Source organism: Dipodomys spectabilis, unplaced genomic scaffold (genome assembly GCF_019054845.1).
Source record: "Dipodomys spectabilis isolate Male_0828 unplaced genomic scaffold, ASM1905484v1 ptg000297l, whole genome shotgun sequence".
Taxonomy (NCBI): Eukaryota; Metazoa; Chordata; class Mammalia; order Rodentia; family Heteromyidae; genus Dipodomys; species Dipodomys spectabilis.
The window spans coordinates 5,900,002-5,924,963 of NW_024870974.1; the positions used below are offsets into that span (position 1 = coordinate 5,900,002).

At 41.2% G+C, this 24,962-nt stretch overlaps 1 protein-coding gene across 1 annotated transcript in view; it reads left to right on the plus strand.

Moving 5' to 3' along the window:
* Manba (mannosidase beta) overlaps positions 1-19,241 on the plus strand; it is a 47,890-nt gene extending 28,649 nt beyond the window's left edge. The window contains exons 12-17 of the mRNA XM_042701684.1: positions 5,360-5,578; positions 8,840-9,004; positions 10,878-11,022; positions 14,452-14,594; positions 15,918-16,172; positions 18,682-19,241. Of these exons, the coding sequence (XP_042557618.1) occupies positions 5,360-5,578; positions 8,840-9,004; positions 10,878-11,022; positions 14,452-14,594; positions 15,918-16,172; positions 18,682-18,906 (1,152 nt within the window). The 3' untranslated portion in view covers positions 18,907-19,241. The remainder of the gene's footprint in view (positions 1-5,359; positions 5,579-8,839; positions 9,005-10,877; positions 11,023-14,451; positions 14,595-15,917; positions 16,173-18,681) is intronic.
* The last annotated feature ends 5,721 nt before the right edge of the window (positions 19,242-24,962 follow it).

Below are 24,962 nucleotides of genomic sequence, written 5' to 3' on the forward strand. Positions count from 1 at the left end.
CTCCTATTTAGAGCAGTCTTCAAAAGCATCATTTGAATTCCAACTCTCCACGCATGCCCAGGACTGTGCTTTCGATCAAAGATTGTCACTCTTGAGTTCATACGTGGATCCAGCAGTGTAAACCATCTCTACATTCAATGATTTAGGAACCAGCCACCTCTACCGTCCTGTAATTAATGATACATGTTCATGTAGACTTTGGGTGTATATTGTGTGTGAATGAAGAAAGATTTGGCTCGCAGCTCTCCATTAGGGTCCTTTCTCTCAGTACCACTGTTTGTGGTACTGATATTAATATCAGTGGTATTAATAAAAATACATTCTGTCCTTTGTGTGAGAGGAAAGCATCCTTGCCTTTGTTTATGCCTTGATAGATTGTTTAAAAAAACTAGGGTGGAGCCAGGCATCAGTGACTCACGCCTGAAATTCTAGCTACTCAGGAGGCTGAGATCTGAGGATTGTGGTTCAAAGCCAGTTTGGGCAGGAAAGTCTGTGAGACTCTTAGCTCCAATAAACTACTCAGAAAAAGCCAGAAATGGCACTGTGGCTCAAGCAGTACAGTGCTAGTCTTGAGCTGAAGAGCTGAGGGACAGCTCCCAGGCCCAGAGTTCACTTCTGGCTTTTTGTGCTTATGTGGTACTAAAGAATTGAACCCAGGGCTTCATGCATGTTAGGCAAGCACTCTACCACTAAGCCACATTCCTAGCCCTGTCTCTCTATTTTTTTTTTTTAATTTTATTTTATTTGAGAACATACTGTACAGAGGGGTTACAATTACATGGGCAGGATAATGCGTACATTTCTTACCAAGCATTGCAGCCTCCTCCTTTGTTTACCCTTCACCTCCCTTCCCAGCCTCCCCCCTCCCCCCCACCCAATCATACCCCCCCTCCCCCCCCCCCCAACGACATTGTAAAGCTGGTTTTGACATGACATTTTGTACTTCTCATTGTTGCAACAGGTCCACCTGAATCCTTAAACGACTTGTTTGTCCCCATCTCCTCCACATGTTATACTGACATCAAATATAGTGAAAGCGGGGGTTACACTGTGGGGGAGGGACATACAAAGCAACAAAGAGATAATCTTATAAATGCGTTAGAAACACATGCATGAAAGAAAAAAACCTTAAAATACATATCTAAGGGTTCATTTTCCTGACATCACATTATCTGACCTTTTCCGCTTGACTCATATTTATACTAGATATTGCAAATAAGGGAAACCATGGGACCTATGTTTCTTTGGGCCTGGCTTACTTCACTTAATATAATTTTTTCCAAGTTTTTCCATTTCCTAACAAATGGGGCAATGTCATTCTTTCTGATGGAGGCATAGAATTCCATTGTGTATATATACCACATTTTCTTGATCCATTCATCTACTGAGGGGCATCTGGGTTGGTTCCAGATCTTAGCTATGGTAAATAATGCTGCAATAAACATAGTTGTGCTGGTAGCTTTAGTGTGGTCTTGTTTGTAAACATTTGGGTAAATGCCCAAAAGTGGGATTGCTGGGTCATTGGGGAGCTCTATGTGAAGTCTTTTGAGGAACCTCCATACTGCTTTCCAAAGTGGTTGAACAAGTTTACATTCCCACCAACAATGAAGTAAGGTTCCTTTCTGTCCACATCCCCTCCAGCATCTGTTGTTGTTAGAGTTCTTGATTTTTGCTGTTCTAACTGGAGTGAGGTGATATCTCAATGTTGTTTTGATTTGCATTTCTTTTATGGCTAGGGATGTTAAACATTTCTTCATGTGTCTATTGGCCATCCTTCTTTCTTCTTCAGAGAAGCTTCTCTTTAAGTCTTTCGCCCACTTATTTATTGGGCAGTTGTTTCTGTGAGGATTTGTTGTTGGGTGGTTTAATTTTTTGAGTTCCAAGTATATTTTAGATATGAGACCCTTGTCCGTTGTATGGCTAGTAAAGATCTTCTCCCAATCCGTGGGCTTTCTGTTGATCTTGCTAGCTATGTTATTTGCCCTGCAGAAGCTCTGCAACCTTATGCAATCCCATTTGTCCAACCTTTCTTTGATTTGTTGTGTTTCTGGGTCTCTATTCAAAAAATTTCGGCCTGAGCCAAGGAGACCTAGGGTTTCTCCTATTCTATCCTATAATGTTTTCAGAGTGTCTGCTTTGAGTTCAAGGTCTTTGATCTATTTGGAGTTGATTCTGGTGCAGGGTGATATATAAGGATCTAGCTTTAGTTTTCTACATGTAGTTAACCAATTTTGCCAGCACCATTTACTAAAGAGGCTGTCTTTCTTCCGTTCTATTGTTTTAGCTCCCTTATCAAAGATTAGATGGCTATAGGTCTGTAGGTTCATTTCTGGGTTTTCAATTCTATTCCATTGGTCCTGAGGTCTGTTCTTATGCCAATACCAAGCTGTTTTGATTACTATGGCTTTATAGTAGAGTTTGAAATTTGGTATTGATATTCCTCCAGCAGTGTTCTTTCCGTTGAGGATCGTTTTTGCTCTTCAGGGTCTTTTATTGTTCCATATGAATTTTTGGATTGCCTCTTCTATTTCCTTGAAGAATGAGGGTGGAATTTTGATAGGTATTGCGTTGAATTTGTAGATAGCCTTGGGAAGTATTGCCATTTTCACGATGTTAATCTTTCCAATCCAGGAGCATGGGAGGTTTTGCCATTTTTTAAGTTCTGTGTTGATTTCCTTTTTCAAGATTTTAAAGTTTTCATCATAGAGGTCCTTCACTTCTTTAGTTAAGTTAATTCCTAGGTATTTTATTTTTTGTGGGGCTATTACAAATGGAGTTGCTTTCCTAATTTCAGCCACACTTTTTTAAGCATTGTTTTAAAGTTTTTCACATCTCCTCTATGTCCCTCCCTTTCTCTCAATATATTCACATTCCTCTCTAAATAGATGGTCTTTTAATCTCTATAATAACATTAATTTTTACGTTTCTATTTTTTTTCTGGTCTCTTTTCATTCCCCTTTCCCTTTCTTCTTTTTCTCTCTCTCTCTACTTGCATCCTACCCAACCTATTTCCTGCATTGTGATTAGGACATAGTTAACTCTCCCTGTGCCTCCCCACACCAATCTATTCCTATTTTTTACCCACATCTCTCCCTAATCCTAATAATTTCTGGTTTTCCAAATTCTTCTCTGCGGTTCGAAGTCCTTTAACATATAGTTGTTTGATGTCGAATAGATGTATCTGTTGAACTAGATTGTATCTGTAGACTATTGACTGTACAAATGCAAACTTTGGTTGATGGTTGCCTTAAGATAGTGTTCTAGCACAAAACTGGTGCTATCTTCATCTCAAATGGGCAGAGTAAGCTGGAAAAACACAAGAAAAATGGCAAATTCGGGTATCTCAATTCCCAATCTTGATAATCAGGGGTTAGAACAGATAATGAATAATCCAGAGGAAAGTTCCCAAATAGCTCTACAAACACTGCTGGCAAACATGATAAATGAGAAGTTTGACAATGTACAAAGGACTCTGTATGAGCGTGATAGGGAGAGAGAGGAGGCATCCCAGAAGTTTATACAGGAATATCATAAGCGTGAGGAAGCTACTCAAAAACTGATACAGGATTTGCGTGAACAACTTGAGAATACTCAAAGAGAAAGGGAGGAATGGCGTGAGCAGGCTGAGAACACTCAAAGAGAACTGCAGGAATCCCACGAACGGGAGGAAGCTAATCAAAGAGTAATACAGGAATTGAGAGACCAGGTAGAGAACACACAAAGATCACTAAAGGCATTCATGGAATCCATTAACAAAGAGCTGAAGGAAGTCAGGGAGACCACAAAGGGAATGATGAATGGAACCCAACAGAAGGAATGGGAACCCAAAGAAACCATAACCAATCAACTAAGTGATTTGAGAACAAACACTGAACACTAAATTAAGGAAGTAAAGAAATTCATACAAGACCTAAAACAGAGCTTCAACAAAGAACTTGAAGCCATCAAAGCTGACCAATGAGAAGGAAAAGAAATAAAAAACAAAGTAGAGAGTCTTGACAGCAGGTTAGACCATGCAGAAGATCGAATTTCAAGGATTGAAGACAGCCTAGATATTATAGAGAAAGAACATACAACCATCCAAGACAAGTCCAAGAAATATGATAGATCTATCCAACACCTGGAAGACACCATCAGAAGGCCTAATCTAAGGATAATGGGTGTAGAGGAGCACCTAGAAACAGAAGTTAATGGTCTAGGAAATTTGTTTAACAGGATCCTAGCAGCGAACTTCCCAAACATGCAAAAAGATAGGCCTATTCAGATACAAGAAGCCTTTAGAACCCCAAATAGACCAGACCAGAATAGGACATCCCACCGTCACATTATAATCCACACAGGATCAACTCAGAACAAGGAAAAGATCCTTAAAGCTGTCTCTCTATTTTTTGAGGCAAGGTTTCCCTCTATTAACCAGGCTGACCTTAAACTTGTAATCCTTTTGCATCCTGCAGGGACTGCAGGTGTATGCCACTCTCCTTGGATTACTATTCCATTAATGAGAAGAAACTTCAGTGAGAATGAGAAATACATAGATTCAAAGTTGTGCCTTTACTGAATATATTGAGTCATTTGTTATTGAAAAATGTTTATTAATATTTAATACTTATAAGGCCAGTAAATATTTATAAGCCACTTATAATGTTTTGACTTATTTTATAATATTTTGATTGAAAAACTTAGCAAGAGCTTGGTGAGGGATTGACTCAGTTTTAGTTCTGGATGCAAAAGGTTGCTGATGAGGGAGATGAACGGTACTATTCACTTTTACCAGCTACTTGCATGGTGGGTACTTCACAGAGTTGTTTTTGTTGTACTGGTACTGTTACCTGAACGCAGAGCCTTATACTCTTGATTGGCTTTTTCACTTAAAATTGGTGCTCTACCACTTGAGCCATACCTCTGCTTCTGACTTTTTGCTGGTTACTTGGAAATAAGTCACTTGGACTTTTCTGCTCAAGCTGGCTTTGATTTGCAATCTTCAGATCTCATCTTCTTGAGCAGCTAAGATTACAGGTGTGAGCCACCAGTGCTCCGCTTTGAATAGTGGTTGTTTGGTTTCATTTTGTTTGAAATTTGTCAAAATTTTTGTTTTTTAATTGTTACCATAAAGCCAATATACAGAGGAGTTACAGTTATACGTCAGGTAGTGAGTACATTTCTTTTTTGACACTGTCACCTCTTTCCTTGTTTTCTCCCAGTTTTTTCCCTCCTATCCCCACTCACAAATCCCATAATTCATTTCCAACATAGTGACTAGTGAGTATCACTGCTGCAATTGTTTTTAAAGGAGAGCAAGCAATCTATACTTTGTTCAATGAGATTGTTATCCTCAAAATCCTTCTGCTTCTGTACTCAGGGAGACAAGACTCGGCCTTTTATCACATCCAGTCCTACAAATGGAGCCAAGTCAATCGCGGAAGGCTGGGTCTCCCACTACCCGTACAGCAACCATTATGGTGACGTACATTTTTATGACTACACAAGCGACTGCTGGGATTGGAAGATTTTCCCCAAGGCACGGCTGGTGTCTGAATATGGCTATCAGTCCTGGCCTTCATTTAGCACAATAGAGAAGGTGAGCCTGCTTTGGTTTGGTTTTTCTAGAACAGTAGACAGTGGAAATGAAATGGAGTGATGTATGTGAAAATTTAGGAAGAAGATGGGAGAAAATAACTTTTTTTTTTAACCATTGAGGATACAAATCTTATGGTTGTCCTTTAGACGATGATGGTTTTTCTATATTCTTTTTCATTATATTCCTTCAGGAGCACTTAAAGGTTAGATGGTTGAGTAAGACTTACCATCACACAAGAAAATAACTTTAAGAGCCAAGGCCCTGACTTACTTCAAGCCCCAGTATTTTAGCTGCATGCTGGTGCCTCACACCTGTCATTGGAGCTATTCAAGAGGCTAAGATATAAATATTGAAGTTCAGAGTCAGCCCAGGCAGGGAAGTCTGTGACACTCTTAGCTCCAATTAACTAGTAAAATGCCAAAAGTGGAGCTGTGGCTCACATGGTAGAATGGGAGTCTCGAGCTAAATAAATAGCTAGGGGATAGTGCCCAGACCCTACCAGTGTCCTCTGTCTCTCCTTTACCCAGGGTTTACATTGAGCTCCAGTCTGTATATTTGCTTATTCTTCAAATCCATATCATTGCAATCAGGCATTCGCTCTCTGGTCTGGAGACTGCTTCTTTAACTCAGTCTATTTACACGACTCCTTCACGTTGTGCTGTGTATTAGAATGCCATGACTTTCCATTGCTAGATAATATATGGTTGAATAGATCTCCCACATTTTATTCATCCATTCATCTGTTGATGACCATTTGTGCCATGTCTACTTTGGGGCTTGTGAATACTTCTGTGGACTTGCCCAGGCAGAAGGAACCTCTGTTTAGCACTCTGAGGAACCTGAAGTTGTTTTCTAGAGTGATCACTCCATTTTGCATCTTTGAGGGTTCCAGTTTTTCTACATTCCTGCCAACACTTGTTATTTTCCTTTTATTTCCCTCTAAGTACACACTTACAAAAACTTCACATTTCTTTGATGTCCAGTTAGATCTAGCATCTCTCCCTGGGTTTATTAGTACACGTATTTTTTGAGAGATACATAATAAGATCATTTGCTCATTTTACTTATTTTGGCAGTACTGGAGTTTTAATTCAAAGCCTCATGCTTGTCATGCAGGTGCTATACCCCTTTCCCTTTTTTGGCTGTAGTTTATTTTTCAGATGAGATCTTCAGAGCTTTAGCCAGCATTAGCCTCAAACTAAAACCTTTCTGCCTCTACTTCCTTCCACAGGCATGAACCATTATGCCTGACTTGTTTGTTTGAAATGGGTATCTCCCTAACTTTTGACCAAGCTGACCTTGAACTCTAGTCCTTTTATCTCCTCCTCCTAAATAGCTGGAATTACAGGCATGTGCCACCACATGTAGCCCTCAATTTCCTTTATTATTTGCCTTTTTATTATTGAGTTACTTTTTTTTTTTTTTTTGGTCAGTCACGGGGCTTGAATTCAGGGCCTGGGCTCTGTCCTGAGCTCATTTGCCCAAGGCTAGTGCTCTATTACTTTGAGCCACAATTTCACTTCTGGTTTTTTTTTTTTTTTTTTTTTTTTTTTTTTTTGTCGGTCGTGGGGCTTGAACTCTGGGCCTGGGCGCTGTCCCTCAGCTCTTCAGCTCAAGGCGAGCGCTCTACCACTTGAGCTACAGCGCCACTTCCGGTTTTCTGGTGGTTTATTGGAGATAGGAGTCTCACGGTCTTTCTTGCCCGGGCTGGCTTTGAACCGCGATCCTCAGATCTCAGCCTCCTGAGTAGTTAGGATTACAGGCGTGAGCCACCAGCGCCCGGCTTCACTTCTGGTTTTATTGGAGAAAAGAATCTCATAGACTTTCTTGCCTAGGCTGGCTTCAAGCCGCAATTCTCAGATCTCAGCATCCTGAGTATCTAAGCTTACAGATATGAGTCACCAGTACCTGTCTGAGTTACAATTTTCAAAAATATACTTTAGATTTAAAAAAAATCATATATATGGTTTGTAAATGTTTTCTCTCCATCTATGGGTTATTTACTAAGTAAAAGCACAAACTTTTAAAAATTTTCATGAATATCTACTTAACAGTCGCTGGAACTTTTGGTGTTATTGCCAAAAATGTATTGCCTAATCCAAATGATAATTTACCCTCATGTTGTCTTTTACCAATGATATAGTTTTAGCTATTGCATTTAGGGTTGTGATTCATTTTGAAGGCTTTTTTTTTCTTTCCTGTGTGGTCTTAGGTAAGTGTTTATGTTCACTTTTGTATGTTATACTGCCATTTATTGTTGCATAGCTTTAAAAAAATAATTTTCAGCCAGGCACCAATGGCTCAGACCTTAAGAATGTTAGATCTAGGGGATTGTGGTTTAAAGGTAACCTGGTCAAAAAAAAATTCTGGACAAAAACAATATCATTTTCAGGGACTAAGGACTAGGGGCTAGGGGATTAGCGGGACAGTGCTTGCCTAGCATGCACAAAGCCCTGGGTTTGATGTCTCAGCACCACATGACAGAAAAAGGCAGTGCGCTGTGACTCAAGTGGTAGAGCACTAGCCTTGAGCAAAGAGAAGTTCAGAAACAGTGCTCAGGCCCCGAGTCCCAGCCCCAGGACTGGTAAAAAAAAATTCCATTTTCAAAATAATCTGGGTGGGGGTGTGTGGCTCAAGATGTCAAGTACCAGCTCAGCAAGTACAAGGCTCTGAGTTTAAGACCTGGCACTGACAAAAAAAAAAATGATTTTTAGGGAAGTGTTATTATTTGACTTGTTTCTTCAGCTCTATTGAAAGTTAAACTTTTGTCTATCCAGTTTTGTTTAGCATTCACTGAGAAATAAGTAACTAGTATGAACACATAAAACACTCACTGTTGTATTAGTGTTGCTATAATTCTATTTAAGAACCAAGCCAGTTCTAACAGAGCACTAATAACACTGTATTATTCAATTTTGACAAACTAATAGCATAAAATGATATTTACTCAAATGGATAAGATAGTATTTTAAAATATACATAGTGAATGTCCTAAAAACTATGTGTTTTGATAAGGCAAGGCTTTTGAGAGAAATACCAAAATATAAATTTCTAACTTCTAAATGTCAAATCCTGTTTTTCTGATTTTACTTTGCACAAGACTAGTATGTCACCCTAACAAGTGTGATAGGAAAACATTCATGAAATTCGAGCCACATTAAAAAAACAAGTTAGGCTCTTCTTTTTAATGTGTTCAGTATTCTCTATGATTGACAGGAGCTTCCCTGCTAAAATCTGTAACTCTTATTCCTTATTCAAAAGGTCTCATCTAACATGGACTGGTCTTATAATAGTAGATTTTCCTTTCATCGACAACATCATGAAAATGGTAACAATGAAATGCTTAGACAGGTTGAACATCATTTCAAACTCCCCAGAAGCACAGATCCATTACGCATGTTTAAAGATCTCATCTACCTAACTCAGGTAAGTCAAGTTCATGGTGAGGTCCCATAGCTCTCTATAGGCATCATGGGATGTAAACCATTCTACCAGTTAAGGAATTTGTCTTATTCAAAATAAGTCCTGATAATACTTAAGACTTGAAACGATTGATTCTTAGTATTTGTTTCTTTTTGTTCTTATTTCTGTTTTTCTCAGCATTTGTTTCTTTGGAAAGAACAACTTATGCAGTTCAAAAACAAATAGTCAGGCTGGGAAGGTTGCTCAGTGGTAGAGTGCTTGCCTTGCATACATGAGGCCCTGGGTTCGATTCTTCAGCACCACATAAGCAGCAAAAGCTGGAAGTGGTGCTATGGCTCAACTGGTAGAGCGCTAGCCTTGAGCTGAAGAGCTGAGGGACAGCGTCCAGGCCCAGAGTTCAAGCCCCATGACTGACCAAAAACAAAAAACAAAAACAAATTGTCCATGAGACTCTTATCTCCAGTTAACCACCAGAAAACCAGAAGTGGAGCTTTGGCTCCAAGTGGTAGAGCTCAAGCCTTGAGCAAAAAAGCTCAGAGACAGCACCCAGGTCCTGAGTTCAAGCCCCACAATGACAACACACACACACACACACACACACACACACACACACACTTGCAATTGTTTGATCTATGAGGTTCTCCTAGTGGAAAGAGATTTGAGGAGAAAAACAAAGTAGATGATATCTTTAAACACATAACAAATATATACATATACATATCCAATTCGTGTGTGTGCTGGACTCAAACCCAGACCCTGGTGGTTTCTGGGCTCCATCAATGAGTTACCACTTAATATTGATGTTATACAGGTCATCCATAGTAAAGAGCTTCTACAAAACAACAGAAAGGCAGAAAAACCTATTAAAAGTGTATGGAAATCTTGAATAGGCAATTCACACACATAAAAGATATCCAAATGGTCCATGAACAGGTGCTTAATCTGACTGTCAACCAAAGGAATGCAGCCTAAAAGCTTGGGATGGAACCCTACACATCCAGCAAAATGGCTAAACTTAAGAAGATTGACATGAGCAACTGTTGGTAAGAAGGTGAAGCTACTGGAGCTTTGCAGTTTGTTAGTAAGAGTAGAAATTGGTTTAACCCTGGTAAATAATTCTGGCAGGTTCTACCAAAACTAAATATTTGTTTTCCTTTTAAATAAGCACTTAGAACATTTCCTAGCTATGCACCTAAGGAACACAAGTGCCTATGTCCACTGGCAGGCATATAAAATAGTGTTCAGAGATAGCAGTTTTATTCATGAATGCCCAAACTAGGAACAACATTAATTTTTCTGTGTGTGCGCTGGTCCTGGGGCTTAAACTTAGGGCCTGGGCACTGTTCCTGAGCCTCTTTGTGCAAAGCTAGCACTGTACTACTTGAGCCACAGCTCCACTTCCAGCTTTCTGCTAGTTAATTGGAAATTAGAGTCTCACAGACTTTCCTGCCCAGGCTGGCATTGAACTGCAATCCTCAGATAGCAGCCTCCTGAGGAGCTAGGATTACAGGTGTGAGCCACCAGTTCCTGGCCTATTCTTCACTTTTGGAAGTCATATTAAAATACATAGTTATATTAGAAAACATGTCTTACAATAGTCACAGCAGCAAATCGTTTTTTATTACAAATAACAAAAAAGAATCCAACATTATAAGTAAAAGAGGAACACTGATTATCATTAAAATAGTCACATTATCTATTAAAATATCTTCATAGTGGCACAATTCCAATATATGTGCTAGCTGTTACATAGAATTTCTGATAATAATTTTTAATAAGTACATGGTAACAAATAAAGCAAACAAACAATGGAGCATTGCTAATTGTGTGTGTGTGTTTGCATGCACATTCTCATGACTGTTTTCCCCCAAATCAGGTGATGCAGGCCCAGTGTGTCAAAACAGAAACTGAATTCTACCTGCGCAGCCGCAGTGAGATAGTGGATGGCAAAGGTCATACCATGGGGGCGCTTTATTGGCAGCTGAATGACATCTGGCAGGCTCCTTCTTGGGCCTCTCTTGGTAAGCGTTTTCAGCATTCTTTATGTATAGAGAAAAAATAATATCTGTGAAGAAAGGCACACACACAAGCGCGCGCGCACACACACACACACACACACATACACACACACACACACAGAACCTGAACTCCAGCAGAACTGGGGCCAAAAGCCACTCCCTCCTCCAGGTCTGGGATCTGGTCACCCCAGTCATACTTTAGTCTCTCCATGAGCCTGGCATGTGGCCTGCACATAACTCATACAGCAAAATAGCAAAGCATAGATTTGAGGACTCAGATCTCAGTCATGTGACTTGCAGTTTCTTGTGTAGATTGAAGGGGACATCCAGGACCGGCAGAAGATGAGTTTAAGCACCCTTTCTTCTCTGTAAGAGAATTCAGTCAAGTTGAAGGTTGTCCCAGGGAAGAGACACAGTGTCCATTATGTTGGCATAATAAATGCCCTGTTCACCTCTGGGAGAGAGGTAGCACAGCCAGAAATCCAAACAGGAACATGTACCATGAACCAATTCAACTAACACCCCGGGAGATAGCTAGTGTAGAACTTGAAGTTTCAGTGATTTCATTTATTTCGGTACATTTAAAAACATGAAGGCCAGGCACCTGTGACTCACATCTATAATCCTGCTCAGGAGGCTGAGATCTGAGGATCACAGTTTGAAGCCAACCTGAGCAAGAAAATCCATGAAATCCTTACCTCTGATTAACCACCAAAAAGCCAGAAGTAGAGCCATGACTCAAGTAGTACAGTGACAATCTTGAGTGGAAATGCCAAGGGACAGTGCCAAGGCCCTGAGTTCAAACCCCAGTATTGGCACACACAGACATACAGAGTCTAACTTATAGATGTAAATTTGCAAATGTAGACATCTACCTGGGCATTTTGCTTGGTTCACAGGCTTAGAAAAGTAGAGGGTTGGGCTGGGAAGGTGGCTCAGTGGTAGAGCGCTTGCCTTGCATGCATGAGGCCCTGGGTTCGATTCCTCAGCACCACATAAGCAGAAAGAAAAAAGCCGGAAGTGGCGCTGTGGCTCAAGTGGTAGAGCGCTAGCCTTGAGCTGAAGAGCTGAGGGACAGCGCCCAGGCCCAGAGTTCAGGCCCTACGACTGGACCAAAAAAAAAAAAAAAGAAAAGTAGAGGGTTGGCTGAGCGCTGGTGGCTCATGTCTGTAATCCTAGCTACTCAGGAGGTTGAGATTTGAAGATTGAAGATCAAAACTATCCACAGCAGGAAAGTCTGTGAGACTCTTATCTCCAATTAACCACTAGAAAACTGAAAGCTGTGGCTCAAAGTGTTAGAGCACTAGCCTCAAGTAAAAAGAGCTCAGGGACAGTGCCCAGGCTGCTAGTTCAAGCTCCACAGCAGGCAAAAAAAGAAAAAGAAAAGTAGAGGGTTATTGGGATGTGGTTCTCTACTGTGGGGTAAAGCTAAAAACTCAAGGCCCTGAGTTCAGTCCCTAGCACTGCAGAACAAAGTTAAAAGAAAAACAACAAAACCCAACAACACAGTACTAAGAGCTGGAATCCTGCAACACTGGGAAGAAGTTGATTTTTCTCATTCCTCCATCTTGATAGCCTGCACTATGTATTCTGGCATCTGTCTCCCTCTGTCTTTGTTATAAAGCACCACCTCCCTTAAGTTCCCGGTTCTGTTCTAGATCTTCTACCAAGTAATCTTTGATTTTCACAGCCACCCGAAGTGTGGTGTTTTACAAGTAACAATTCAAAACAGAACAGTTCCAAGAAGATAAGCAAGCTCCAGGTCCAGTGGCTAGGAGGCATTGGCGCTTCCTTTCTAATTTATTAATCACTCTACTTTCTTTAATTTATTGCTTCAAAGTAGCTTAGTCACAAGATCTCTTTATAATCACCAAGGGCGAGGAGAAATGATCAGCATATGTCAGAAAAAAAAATTGCTCAGCTGGAGCATTTGGTACCCATCTAGTTGGCTGAAAAATGTTTCCCTTCCACATGGTACCTGACAATGTTTTTAAAAAGCTCAGTATTAGGAAGTGAACTAGAACAAGAAAGTTCACTCCCTAATTTTAGAAATCTTAGATTATCATCTTTTTTATTCTCTGTCTCTAGCTGTCTCTGTCTGTCTGTCTCTCTTCTTTCCTGCTCAAGTTTGATGATGCTTTATAGGTTAGGGTCTTTATTGCTAAGAAAGGAATATGTTAAAAATCAGATTGAGTTTGTCAGGCATTGGTGGCTTAAGCCTGTAATCCTAGCTACTTAGGAGGCTGAGATCTGAGGATCATGGTTTAAAGCTAGCCCAGGCAGGAAAGTCCATGAGACTCTTAGCTCCAAATGAACCACCCCAAACCGAAAGTGGAGCTGTGATTCAAAGTTGTAGAGCACTGGCCTTGAACAAAAGAGCTCAGGGACAGAGCCCAGGCCCTGAGTTCAAGCATAACAACCCTCCCCCCCCCCCCCCCACACACAAAGTCCCAAGTTTAGGGTTGGGCATATTAGATCCATTGTGCCAACAAGCCACAGAATCCCACTGATTATTGGCTACTTTTAATTGTATTTGAGGAGCTCTGATAAGTTACCATTTTGTTGGATGTTTTCCTCCAGTATGACTTTAACAGCGTATTTGCATACTAGTGTTTTTGCTCAGGTTTTGTGCCTGTGGGAAGAGGAGGTTTTGGATTCCATATAATAATAATAATAATAATTTTTCCTCTTCCTCCTCTTCCTCCTTCTTTTGGTGCTCATACTGGGGCTTGAACTCAGGGCCCAGCACTCTTGCTTGGCTTTTTTGCTCAGGGCTGGCACTCTACCACTTGAGCCACATCTTCACTTCTGGCTTTTTGCTGTTTAATTGGAGAGAAGAGCCTCATAAACTTTTCTGCCTAAGTTGGCTTCAAACCAAGATTCTCAGATCTCAGCCTTCTGAGTAGTTAGGACTACAGTCATGAACCACTGGTGCCCAGTCCATTGCACAACATTCTTTTTGTTGGTCATAGGGCCTGAACTCTGGGCCTGGGCGCTGTCCTTCAGCTCTTCAGCTCAAGGCTAGCGCTCTACCACGTGAGCCACAGTGCCACTTCTGGCTTTTTTTTTTTTCTGTTTATGTGGTGCTGAGGAATCGAACCTAGGGCCTCATGCATGCAAGGCAAGCATTCTACCACTGAGCCACCTTCCCAGCCCCTGCATAAAATTCTTATAAATAAATATTTGCAATAAGTGATCACTGCCCAAGATATGGAGTTCCTCCAACAGAAATAAACAACAAACGAACCAAGCCCCACATGTATGCCCGCCCTGAGCTCTTATAAGCAAAATTACAAATGAGAAAGGTCTCCCACCCTCCCAATTTTCTCCCATTCACTGTAGAAAACCCTAAGGGGTTACACCCAGTTGGGCCATGTACAGGCCTCTCCGATTGCACCCCCTGCCAGCTCCTAACTCTGTCAATCATTTCAGAGTACGGAGGAAAGTGGAAAATGCTTCACTACTTTGCTAAGCACTTCTTTGCCCCGCTGTTGCCAGTGGGCTTTGAGGATCAAAATGTGTTTCATGTGTATGGCGTGTCGGATCTTCACACAGACTGTAACGTCACCCTCACTGTAAGTTACTTGGATTCCTTTTTTCTTTTCTGTCTCTAAAATAGAGGAGAACTCAAACTATTTCCTTAGTTGCTCGGCTATATGGCTTTGGCACACATGAAAAAGAAATTCATTTACATCAACGTATTTTGGGGACTATACTGACATTGGGCTATCCTTGGAGCCAGAATATGTACCGTATTCAGGTTCAAATTCTGCTGTTCATTATGGAAACTTGAGCAAAACTCTGAACGTATCTTAGTGACTTAGTTTCCTCAGCTGTAAAATGATATCTGCCTGTCTCCTTTTAGGTATCCATGAATAGTGAAGGGAAGATAGATATAAAAACGAATTATACATACTATTGTGTGTCATAGAAATATGAGTATAATGGGCTGGGAAGATAGCTCAGTGGTAGAGCACTTGCCTTGCATGCCTGAGGCCCTGGGTTCGATTCCTCAGCACCACATAAGCAAAAAGAAAAAAGCCGGAAGTGGCGCTGTGGCTCAAGTGGTAGAGCGCTAGCCTTGAGCTGAAGAGCTGAGGGACAGTGCCCAGGCCCAGAGTTCAGGCCCCACGACCGGACCCAAAAAAAAAAACAAAACAAAGAAATATGAGTATAAGTATGAAAAGCCGAGGATAGTCTAAATTTACACAAAGAAATGGTTTAAAATGATATGCTAAAGTTGTAATCAGTAAAACTATTCCAAATAGGAATGTAGAAAAATGAAACAAGTTCAGCTACAAAGAAAAGGTAGAATTCTTATGCTATAGTGTATTTGGAAATCAGTACTGAAGATCATGCCTATAGAAAAATCACAACGTGCTTTCTGTAGATTATAAATTTAATTCTCAAAACAGCCGGTGAGGGTCATTTTGTTATTAAATGTGTGCATGTGTGTCTGTGTGTGTGTGCACACGTGTGCACGCGTGCCAATTCTGGGGTTTGAACTCAGAGCCTCAAGCTCTAGTTTGACTTTTGCTCAAGGCTGGCCAGTTAGTTGAACATCTCCACTTCCAGCTTTTTTTTTTTTTTGGCTGATTAATTGGAGATAATAATCTCACAGATCTTAAAGATTTCAACCTCTTGAGTAGCTAGGATTACAGGATGAGCCGCAAGCATCTGGTGATTAGTCTAATTTTCACCTAGGAAGAAATGAAGATTCACAGGCGTATAACTTAGTGGCCTAGTGAACAGGATTAAAATGCGAGCTTCACCATCTCTTAACCAGTTCTGCTATTCTGACTTTCAATGATTGTCACTACTGTTATCCTCTAAAAGAGATATGTAGCCGAGAATTTTTATTTTTCGTAGTTCATTTGTATTGTTTTCCTTCTCCTCAGGTGAGAGTCCATTCATGGCAGTCCTTGAAGCCTTTGTGTTCTCTCTCGATGAGACGTCATGCGATTAAAGCAGGACAGTCTGTGCCCCTTTATAAGGGGCGAGTATCTAAACTGCTGGCGTGCGGGAACTGTACCAGGCAGAGCTGTGTGATTTCCTTCTACCTTTCAACTGACCGGAAACTCTTGAGCCCAACAAATTATCACTTCCTGTCTTCTCTGAAGTCTGCCACCGGGCTCCGCAAGGCTCAAATCACTGTAAGCATCCTTTGTCTCAGGTCCTGGTGGCCGTGTGGGAGCGATCCTGTTCTTGGGCTAGCATGCTGCATCCTGCCAATTGTGAATTTCCCTCCTGATACTGAGTTTAGTGGAGAGTTGAACTAGGCAGGTGCTCTACCACTTGAGCTATGCCCTTAGCACTTTTGCTTTTAGTTTGTTGTTCAGATAAGATTACTTTCACCTAACAGGGATCTCAAAGCATGATCCCCCCTACCTCTAACTCCTGATAAACTGAGATTACAGATGGGTGCCACCATGTCTGGCCTTGATTTTTATTCATTTTATGATTTACTTTATTTGTCAGTTGTGGGGCCTGGGCACTGTCCCTGAGCTTTCCACTCAAGGCTAGCACTCTACCACTTTGAGCCACAGTTTTCTGGTGGTTAGTTGGAGATAAGAGCCTCAGAGACTTTTCTACCTAGGCTGGCTTTGAACCTTGATCCTCAGAGCTCAGCCTCCTGAATAGCTAGGAATATATGCATGAGCCACCATCACCCAGCAGCTGGTTTCTATTTTTAATGTAAGATTTGTCAGTTATTGATTCCTGTCCCATCCCTCTTGCCTAGTGGGGCTGGTGCAGTGGAGGGAGAGGCCACAATAGTCATCCCCATCCATTATGTCTCTATTAGGTTCTGGGTTCAGTTGTAGGTGCTTATTAACAAAATCTCTGGCTTTTCCATCAACCTGAAATGTTGTTGTCTAGATCTACAAATGTGGGAGGTGAAGCAGCAGCTAGGGATAGTGAGGTAGCATGGAAGCCCAGTTGAAAAACTCCAATTTTGACTTTTTGATTGATTACTTCAAAGTAACTTCATCAGCAGGTCCTTACAATTGGTGAGGAAAGAAAACCCTAGCATGATCAGGATGTGTTAGTATTAAAACTTACGCAGCTGGATGATTTGGAATCTGTCTTGTTCATTGGAAACCTCTCCTTCCTTTTCACCCTTCACATAGTAACCGGCAACATTTTTCTAGAAAGTTTCTGTCGTTGGCAAACTTTATATTTGCCTTATGATTTTACTGTCTTGGAGGTTTTAAAATTGACCCTTAACCCGTGCATTTTATTCAAAAGAGATTCATTGAGAACATGCTTTCTGTTCTTGTGTGGAAAGAAATCTAAGTTACCTGTAACAACGGAACTAGAGCAGATCGAAAGGAATGACAAAGATTTTTTTTCTCTCAGCAAAATAAATAATAACAGATTTAAAAAACTACAGTTGCATTCTGGACAAAAGCATTTTTTAAAAAATGTTCTTACCTGGCAAAAATTGGGAGTCAACTCAAAGGCTTTCTTTATTTGTCCTGCCACCTTTGTATTTCAATGAGACTTGTCCTTCTTAAAGAGAGACAGGAATAGAAATAATGTCAATTCACATTCATTTGGGAGAATATATAGGCTGGGTACTGGTCATCCAATCCTCCCTGAAACCAGCAGATGAGTGCAGTCACACGCAGATAGGAGATTCCCCATCTGAGGATTACAGCAACAGTGAACAAGGTTTCAGTGTCTCTTCTGGCCTTGGCCTGGAAGCAGCAACTTCTTGAGTGGCCTCTGGGACTGGCTGGAGTGAGTCATGTGACTCACCTGCCTTTGGCCCACAGTGGATTGGGGTGGGGGATGTCATTTGGGAATTTTGCATCTACCTTCAAGCGTGAGTCTCTGACCCTCTAAGGTTACATGATCTATTGTCCTCTCTGCTTCTATCAGTGATTTTCGGTTTATAACCCACACAAGGGTATACACTTGAGTTATATATACTATAAACAATCCTTTGAAATTCTTTATGTGGCATATTACATGGACAAAATGACCCTGCAGCGTGGTGTGTATGTGTGTTGATGGGCCATGTTGCATGACAGATGCACAGCTTCAACAACCAGGTGACACTGGAGTCTGGACTTCCTGAGAGGCTCACAAGTTTGTGCCTGCTGGGGAATAGCTTATCCTCTCCCTGGGCAAATACTAATCTGCAAGCTAAGAAGAATGGGTGCAACTTGTCTAAATGGCAATCTCTCTTTTTGCTCAGATTGTACATACAGAATTCACACAGGTTAAAAATGCTGGCAGCTGGGTGCTGGTGACTCACACCTGTAATCCTAGCTACTCAGGAGGCTGGGATCTGAGGATCCAGGTTTGAAGCCACCTTGGGCAGAAAAGTCTATGAGACTCTTATCTCTAGTTAACCAGCAAAAAGCCAGAAGTGAAACTGTGGCTTAAGTGATAGAACATTAGCTTTGAGTGGAAAAACCTAAGGGAGTACATTCTGGTCTGAGTTCATGAATCAATACTGGTATGTGTGCACACATGCACACACACACACACACACACACAAATTGTTACATATCTGAAACTGCTTGGAGCACAGGACTTGAGCAGGTGCACACCAAAGCCCTAGGCTCCCACTGATGCCTGCTAGGCATTCTGTGCAAACTCTATAGCTCTTCCCTTAGCCTTGATTTCATTTATCTTCTTTTTGTTGTTTTCCAGGCCAATATCTCCCAGCAAGGTGACACATTTGTTTTTGATCTGGAAACCTCAGCTGTGGCTCCCTTCGTGTGGTTGGATGTTGGAGGCATCGCTGGGAGGTTTAGTGACAATGGCTTCCTCATGACTGAGAGGAACCGGGCTGTGCGGTTTTACCCGTGGGGACGCACCAGCACGAGTGAACTGAAGCAGTCTTTTCATGTGACCTCCCTGGCAGATATTTCCTGAAGGAGAACAGGTTGGGTTTCCAGTGGGAAATAGGGAATAGAGCCTGAAGAGGCTGGGAGACCCAGCTGCTTTGTACCGCCTGTCTGACTGATCACTATGTCATGAGTTTGTTTGGGGAGGGCTGTTTTAACATGACACAATTGGTTATAACGACACTGCTTTCAGGGACCACAGGAATGTAACGGGGCAGGTGTGTGGAACCTGAGGTTCTGAGGGAATGTTGATCTTTGATAGTGTTGAGAAATACTGAAGAATCAAAACCAATCCCTTGACTCTGTGTGTGTGTGTGTGTGTGTGTTTGTGTACTGGAGCTTGAACTCATGGCCTGGACACTGTTGTTGAGCTTTTTTTTTTTTTTCTCAAGGCTGATACTCTACCATTTGAACCACACCTCCACTTCTAGCTGTTTGGTGTTGGAGATAAAACTCTCATGGACTTTCCTACTCAGGCTGGCTTTGAACCATGGTCCTCAGATCTCAGCTTCTTGAGTAGCTAAGATTATAGATGTGAACCACTGGTGCCTAGCTTTCATTTGAATATAGGAATTTTCTTTTATTGTAAGTCTTATTTGAAATTACTTAAAAAATTACTGCTTTAATTTTTTTAAATACTATATTTATTAGAATACATTATAGATACTTTTTTTTGGTAAAGAGTGTTAGAGTATTTTCCTTTGAAAAGTAAGCTGATATTGAAATGGACCTCACCATGTCAGTTTGGAATTTTTTAGGTGTCCTGACCTTGGGCTTTGTTTGGGCTTCAGGTGTGATAATATCAAATGGGCTTTCCAATCCAGGCTCATTGGCTTTGGGACAAAAATGAAGTTCCCTTTTGCTTGAGTTTAAATGATTTTTACCTGTGTTGATTAAATATAAGTTGCTATAAAATGGTTTTACTATAATTCATCACATTTATAAATATATTCTGATAATAAAGATAATATGGCAGCTAGCTAGTTTGGGTACTGGTATGTGGAATTTTATAAGATTTTTATACTTTTATGTAAGTTTGAAATTATGTAAAAATAAAAGTTTATGAATTCTCCTGGCAACTCAATGTTTTGTGTTTTTTTTCCCTGTGGTTCATTTAATCATTTTAAAACTATCCTAATACATACCCAATGCTATTCTGGACTTTAATTTCTGCTTTGTAATCGAGAATGCTTAAAGACCCTCAACTAAGATATTTGAGAGTTTTTTCCTCTGGAAAGAATTAGCAATTAATGTTTTGATATAAAACTGGGACTCAATGGTTTTCTTTTAGAAACTAAGATGAGTTGGAGTTGGTAACCCCCAAAAGATTATTGTATTAATATACAACAATCCAGTTGTCTCTTTCAGTATCTAAGGGTTTCCTCGTTTTACACATACACACACACACCACACACACACACACACACACACACACACACACAGAGAACAGACTTTGCTGAGGAGGAGGAGGAAGGAGCACACATTCTCAAGCCGTGTGTGTGTGTGGGGGGGGGGGGGTCTTTGAAGTTGATGGGCCAGACATTACATGGCAGTTCTGTCCTCCCTGGGTGTACCATTTGAACTAAGGTGCTTAGCTTCAATGTGCACTTTCTTGTGCAAAGTGGAAATAGTAGTACTCACCCTGTTGTTTGTATTGGAATAATTAACCTAATTTAGCTAAAGGTAAGTTTAGCAGGTAGTTGGGAGAACAGATAGAGTCTGGAGAGGTGCATGCCAGTAGCTCATACCTGTAATCTCAGCTACTCCAGAAACTGAGATCTGAGGATTGGAGTTCAAAGTCAGCCCAGGGAAGAAAGTTCATGAGACTCTTATCTCCAATTAACCACCAAAGAAGCTGGAAGTGGAGTTGAGGCTCAAGTGGTAGAGTGCCAGCTTTGAGCAAAAGAGATAAGGGACTGCACCTAGGTCCCAAGTTCAAGCTTTAGTACCAGTCCAAACAACAACAACACAAACAATAGGGTCTGGAACAGAACATTGTAAATGTTAAGGAAATGGTCATTGTCCTTCTTAACATACTAATTAGCACCTCACTAGTATATGAAACAAAGTAAAAAAAAAAAACAAATAAAGGCAATTTGTTGCAGAAAAAGGCATCAGCCAAAAATAATTTTAAAGAAAAAATAAATATAGGCTGGGAATGTGGCTTAGTGGTAGAGTGCTTGCCTAGCATGCAAGAAACCCTGGGTTTAGTTCCTCAGTACCACATAAACAGAAAAGGCCAGAAGTGGTGCTGTGGCTCCAGTGGTAAAGTGCTAGCCTTGAGCAAAAGAAGCTCAGTGACAGTGCCCAGGCCCCGAATTCAAGTCCCAGGCAAAAGTAAGTAAGTAAATATATGTTATATATATATATATATATATATATATATATATATATATATATATATATATATATATAAAGGAGAGAAAGGAGCTGTGCATGTGGTATTTCTATAAGACACGGAATAGCCAGACTTTTCCACAAGCCAGATTTGACAAGGTGGCTAGTCACTGATGCCATTTTGATAGATTGATTTTACTACATATCATGTGATTGAGTCTGATAGAATTATACCTGTGGGGGGGTGGAGGGGGTGGGGGGTGGGGGGGTTCTGGGAAGTGTTTTGTTAGGCATTGTGCAAGCAATAGACAGAGTAGAAAGACTAGGATCAGGTCTTGCTGTGCTGCTTTTACGAAGAGAGCGGGCAGACAGGTCAGTTCCCAGGGTTGTACCTTCCTACTTCAGGACAGAGAGGACAATAAAAATGGTAATTTTCTCATTCACATTCACTATAACTCCTATTCTGTCTTTGTCTCTTACTGGACTTTTCATTGTGAGACATTTTGGAACCCTGGAAAGTCATTGAGAAAAGAAAACAGCAAGATTGTGTTCTCGGTTGGAATGAAGGTAAACTGGAGGGCAGCAGAACTAAAGATACGTTGCCTGAATGTTCCCAAAGCAACAGAGACGGAGAGCGAAAGATGATTCTCAGATATGAAATGTAGTCTCAGCTTGGTAAGATTTAGGAAAACAAGCAGGCATTGTTTCTGTAGGAGATTCAAAGCAGCTCACAGTAAGTACTTCCCAGAATCTGGACTGGGTAAAATCTTATCAACTTGATTCCACAAGAAATTAAAAAGGACTGTGCAGAAAAGGTGATGGAAAAATCCTTAGTTTTTAATTAATTAGAGTGAGGCAGAACCCCTTAATACCCAAGACAAAATGAGTGTTAATATGCATTTATTTATTTATTCATTCATTCATTCATTCGTGGAACTTGAACTCAGCGCCTGGGTCCTGAGCAATTTTGCTTGAGGCTAGTGCCTTACCACTTTGAGCCACAGCACCACTTCTGGTGATTAATTGGGAATAAGAGTCCCACTAACTCTCCTTCCTTGGCTGGCTTTTCAACCACGATCCTCAGCTCTCAGCCTCCTGAGTACTTAGGCTTACAGGTATGAGCCACGGATGTTGGGCTTAATAGGCATTTATATTCTGATCCAAAAAGCTGTGTGAGAATTTGTTCATTTCTTTATCAAATATTTGCAATGGGTTGCTCTGTCCACATTATTCTGTTGCAGGGTTTTGGCAGTGGGAAAGGCAGATGAGTCTCTGTTTCCCAGGACTCAAACAATAAGCAGGTAAAGCAAGAACGGGCTCTGGGCTCGTTAAACACTTTAGAAAAGTCATTTTGGAGAGCATGTTACAGAAGATTAAAAAAAATGGCGGAAAAAAATACAGTGGGTGCTGGTGGCTGACACTTGTAATTCTAGCTACTCACAGGGCTGAGGACTGAGGATTGTGGTTCAAAGCCAGCCCCAGCAGGAAAATCCAGGAGACTCTTATCTCCGATTAAATACCAGAAAACAGGAAGTGGTGCTCTGGCTGAGAGCGGTAGAGTGCTAGCCTTCAACAAAACAGCTCAGGGGCAATGCCCAGGCTGCAAGTTCAAGCTCCATGACTGAAAAGAGAGAGAGAGAGAGAGAGAGAGAGAAGGAGAGGGAGAGGGAGAGGGAGAGGGAGAGAGGAGAGAGGAGAGAGGAGAGAGGGGAAAGGAAGGAAGGAAGGAAGGAAGGAAGGAAGGAAGGAAGGAAGGAAGGAAGGAAGGAAGGAAGGAAAGAAAGAAGGAAGGAAGGAAGGAAGGAGGGAGGGAGGGAGGGAAGAAAGAAAGAAAGAAAGAAAAAGAAAGAAAGAAAGAAGGAAGAAAAAGAAAAGGAAAGGAAAGATAAAAAATTCAGTTGAGTTAGTCTTTAAAGGTTCTCAGTGCAATTCATACTCACGAAAGGAAGAGCAGAGGATCTGCTGATCACCTGGGCTGGGCTCTGACCCACCCTGCCAAGATGTCTTAAAGCCCTCGAAGAGGAGCCAGACAGTTTGTAGGCTTTGCAGAAGGAACAAGTGCATGGCATTCCGGCTTCATGTTTTATAAATATCTCTCGTGACATCTGCAGACAGGGCTGTTAAATCCTCCCTGACAGAAAACATCGCCAACACAAGGCAGCTTCACCCCTTTGCTCTTCAGAGAAGATTTATGGAGCCCCGTGTGCCACATCACAAGATGAGACAAGCAAGTATTTACCATGGAGTGTGAGCAACACTATGTTCCCTGGAATTCTCAGGAAATAGGATGTTCTAGACCATGGACCTTTCTTTTGGCAGTACTGGGATTTGAACTCAGGGCTTTGTGCTTGCTGGGCAGGTGTCTTTGCCACTTGAAGAACACCACCAGCCCTGATCATGTACATTTCCATATGAGAATTAGTACTCATTTCTACTTGGTAAAATATTTGGGAATACCTTTTGATTCTGCTATTGTTATTGATTATAACTTTTGATTATAACATTTTATTGGGTTCTGGGAGACAAGCCACACGGCATCAGGAGTTGGAACAGACACTATTGGCGGAAAACCCCATGTCCAGAGTCTTCTCTGCTCCCAGAGGTTTGCCATGTCCAGCTTCAAAGATTGAATCATCCTGTTGCCCTGTGTCACAGACTGGTAGAGGCTTTAGAAAGGTGACACAATTCTGAAAAATGAAATCCAAGTTGACAAAGACATGTGGTAGATTTTCCTGCCTGCTAAGAGAGATACCTGAAGTGAACTACTGAACGACTCCCAACTTTTTATTGTTTGGAATAGTTGAGAAACAAGTTTGAAAAAAACAAAACAAAACAAAAACCTGATACTTGGAGCTGCAGCAACCTTTCTGTGACCTTGAAGAATTAAAAAAAAAAAAAGGTTGACAAATAGAGATGTCAGACATATTGCATGATCTTCTTACAATGTGACTGTTTTGTTGTTGTTGTTGGTTGTGGGGCTTGAACTCTGTGCCTGGGCCCTGACCTTCACCTCTCCAGCTCAAGGCTAGTGCTCTACCACTTGGGCCACAGGGCCACGTCCAGTTTTCTGGTAGTTTATGGGAGAAAAGAGTCTCATGGACTTTCCTGCTCAGGCTGGCTTTGAACAGTGATCCTCAGATCTCAGCCTTTTGAATAGCTAGGATTACAGGTGTGAGCCACCGATGCCTGACATAATGTGACTTTTTAAAGATCTTTTTTGTTCAGTCCACTTCCAGCCAGGCCTCCTGATTTTACTTTCAAAAGAATCTAATGGATGCCAAAATTAAAAAGCATGAGCTCAGACACCAGACATCCCTGTGTTTTGAGTTCTAGATCAAACACAGAAGCTATTTGGCATTGGTACAAATTACTGAGTCTTTCTCTGCCTTGGAAGTAGTAAGTGTTCATTTTCTAGGTTAATCGTATTTAACAAATGTGAACTATTATAATTATTGCTTTGGTGTTAAGCCCACGAACAGGCCTAGGGAGGTGGGCACATTCGAACCTGGATGGACACGGCAGTGAACAGGGTCAGCCAGAAGCACAGGGCATAGGAGGCAGTAGTAAGGACCCAAAGGGCAGAGGTGAAGGCACTGACCCCTACCTACCCAGCCTGGCCTGACCATAAAAATGACCAGGGAATATTTGGCCAATCACTGAAGAGCCAAACTATGTTTTTAAATTAATAATATATATTTAATTTATATATATATATATATATATTATTGGTCGTGGGGCCTGAACTCT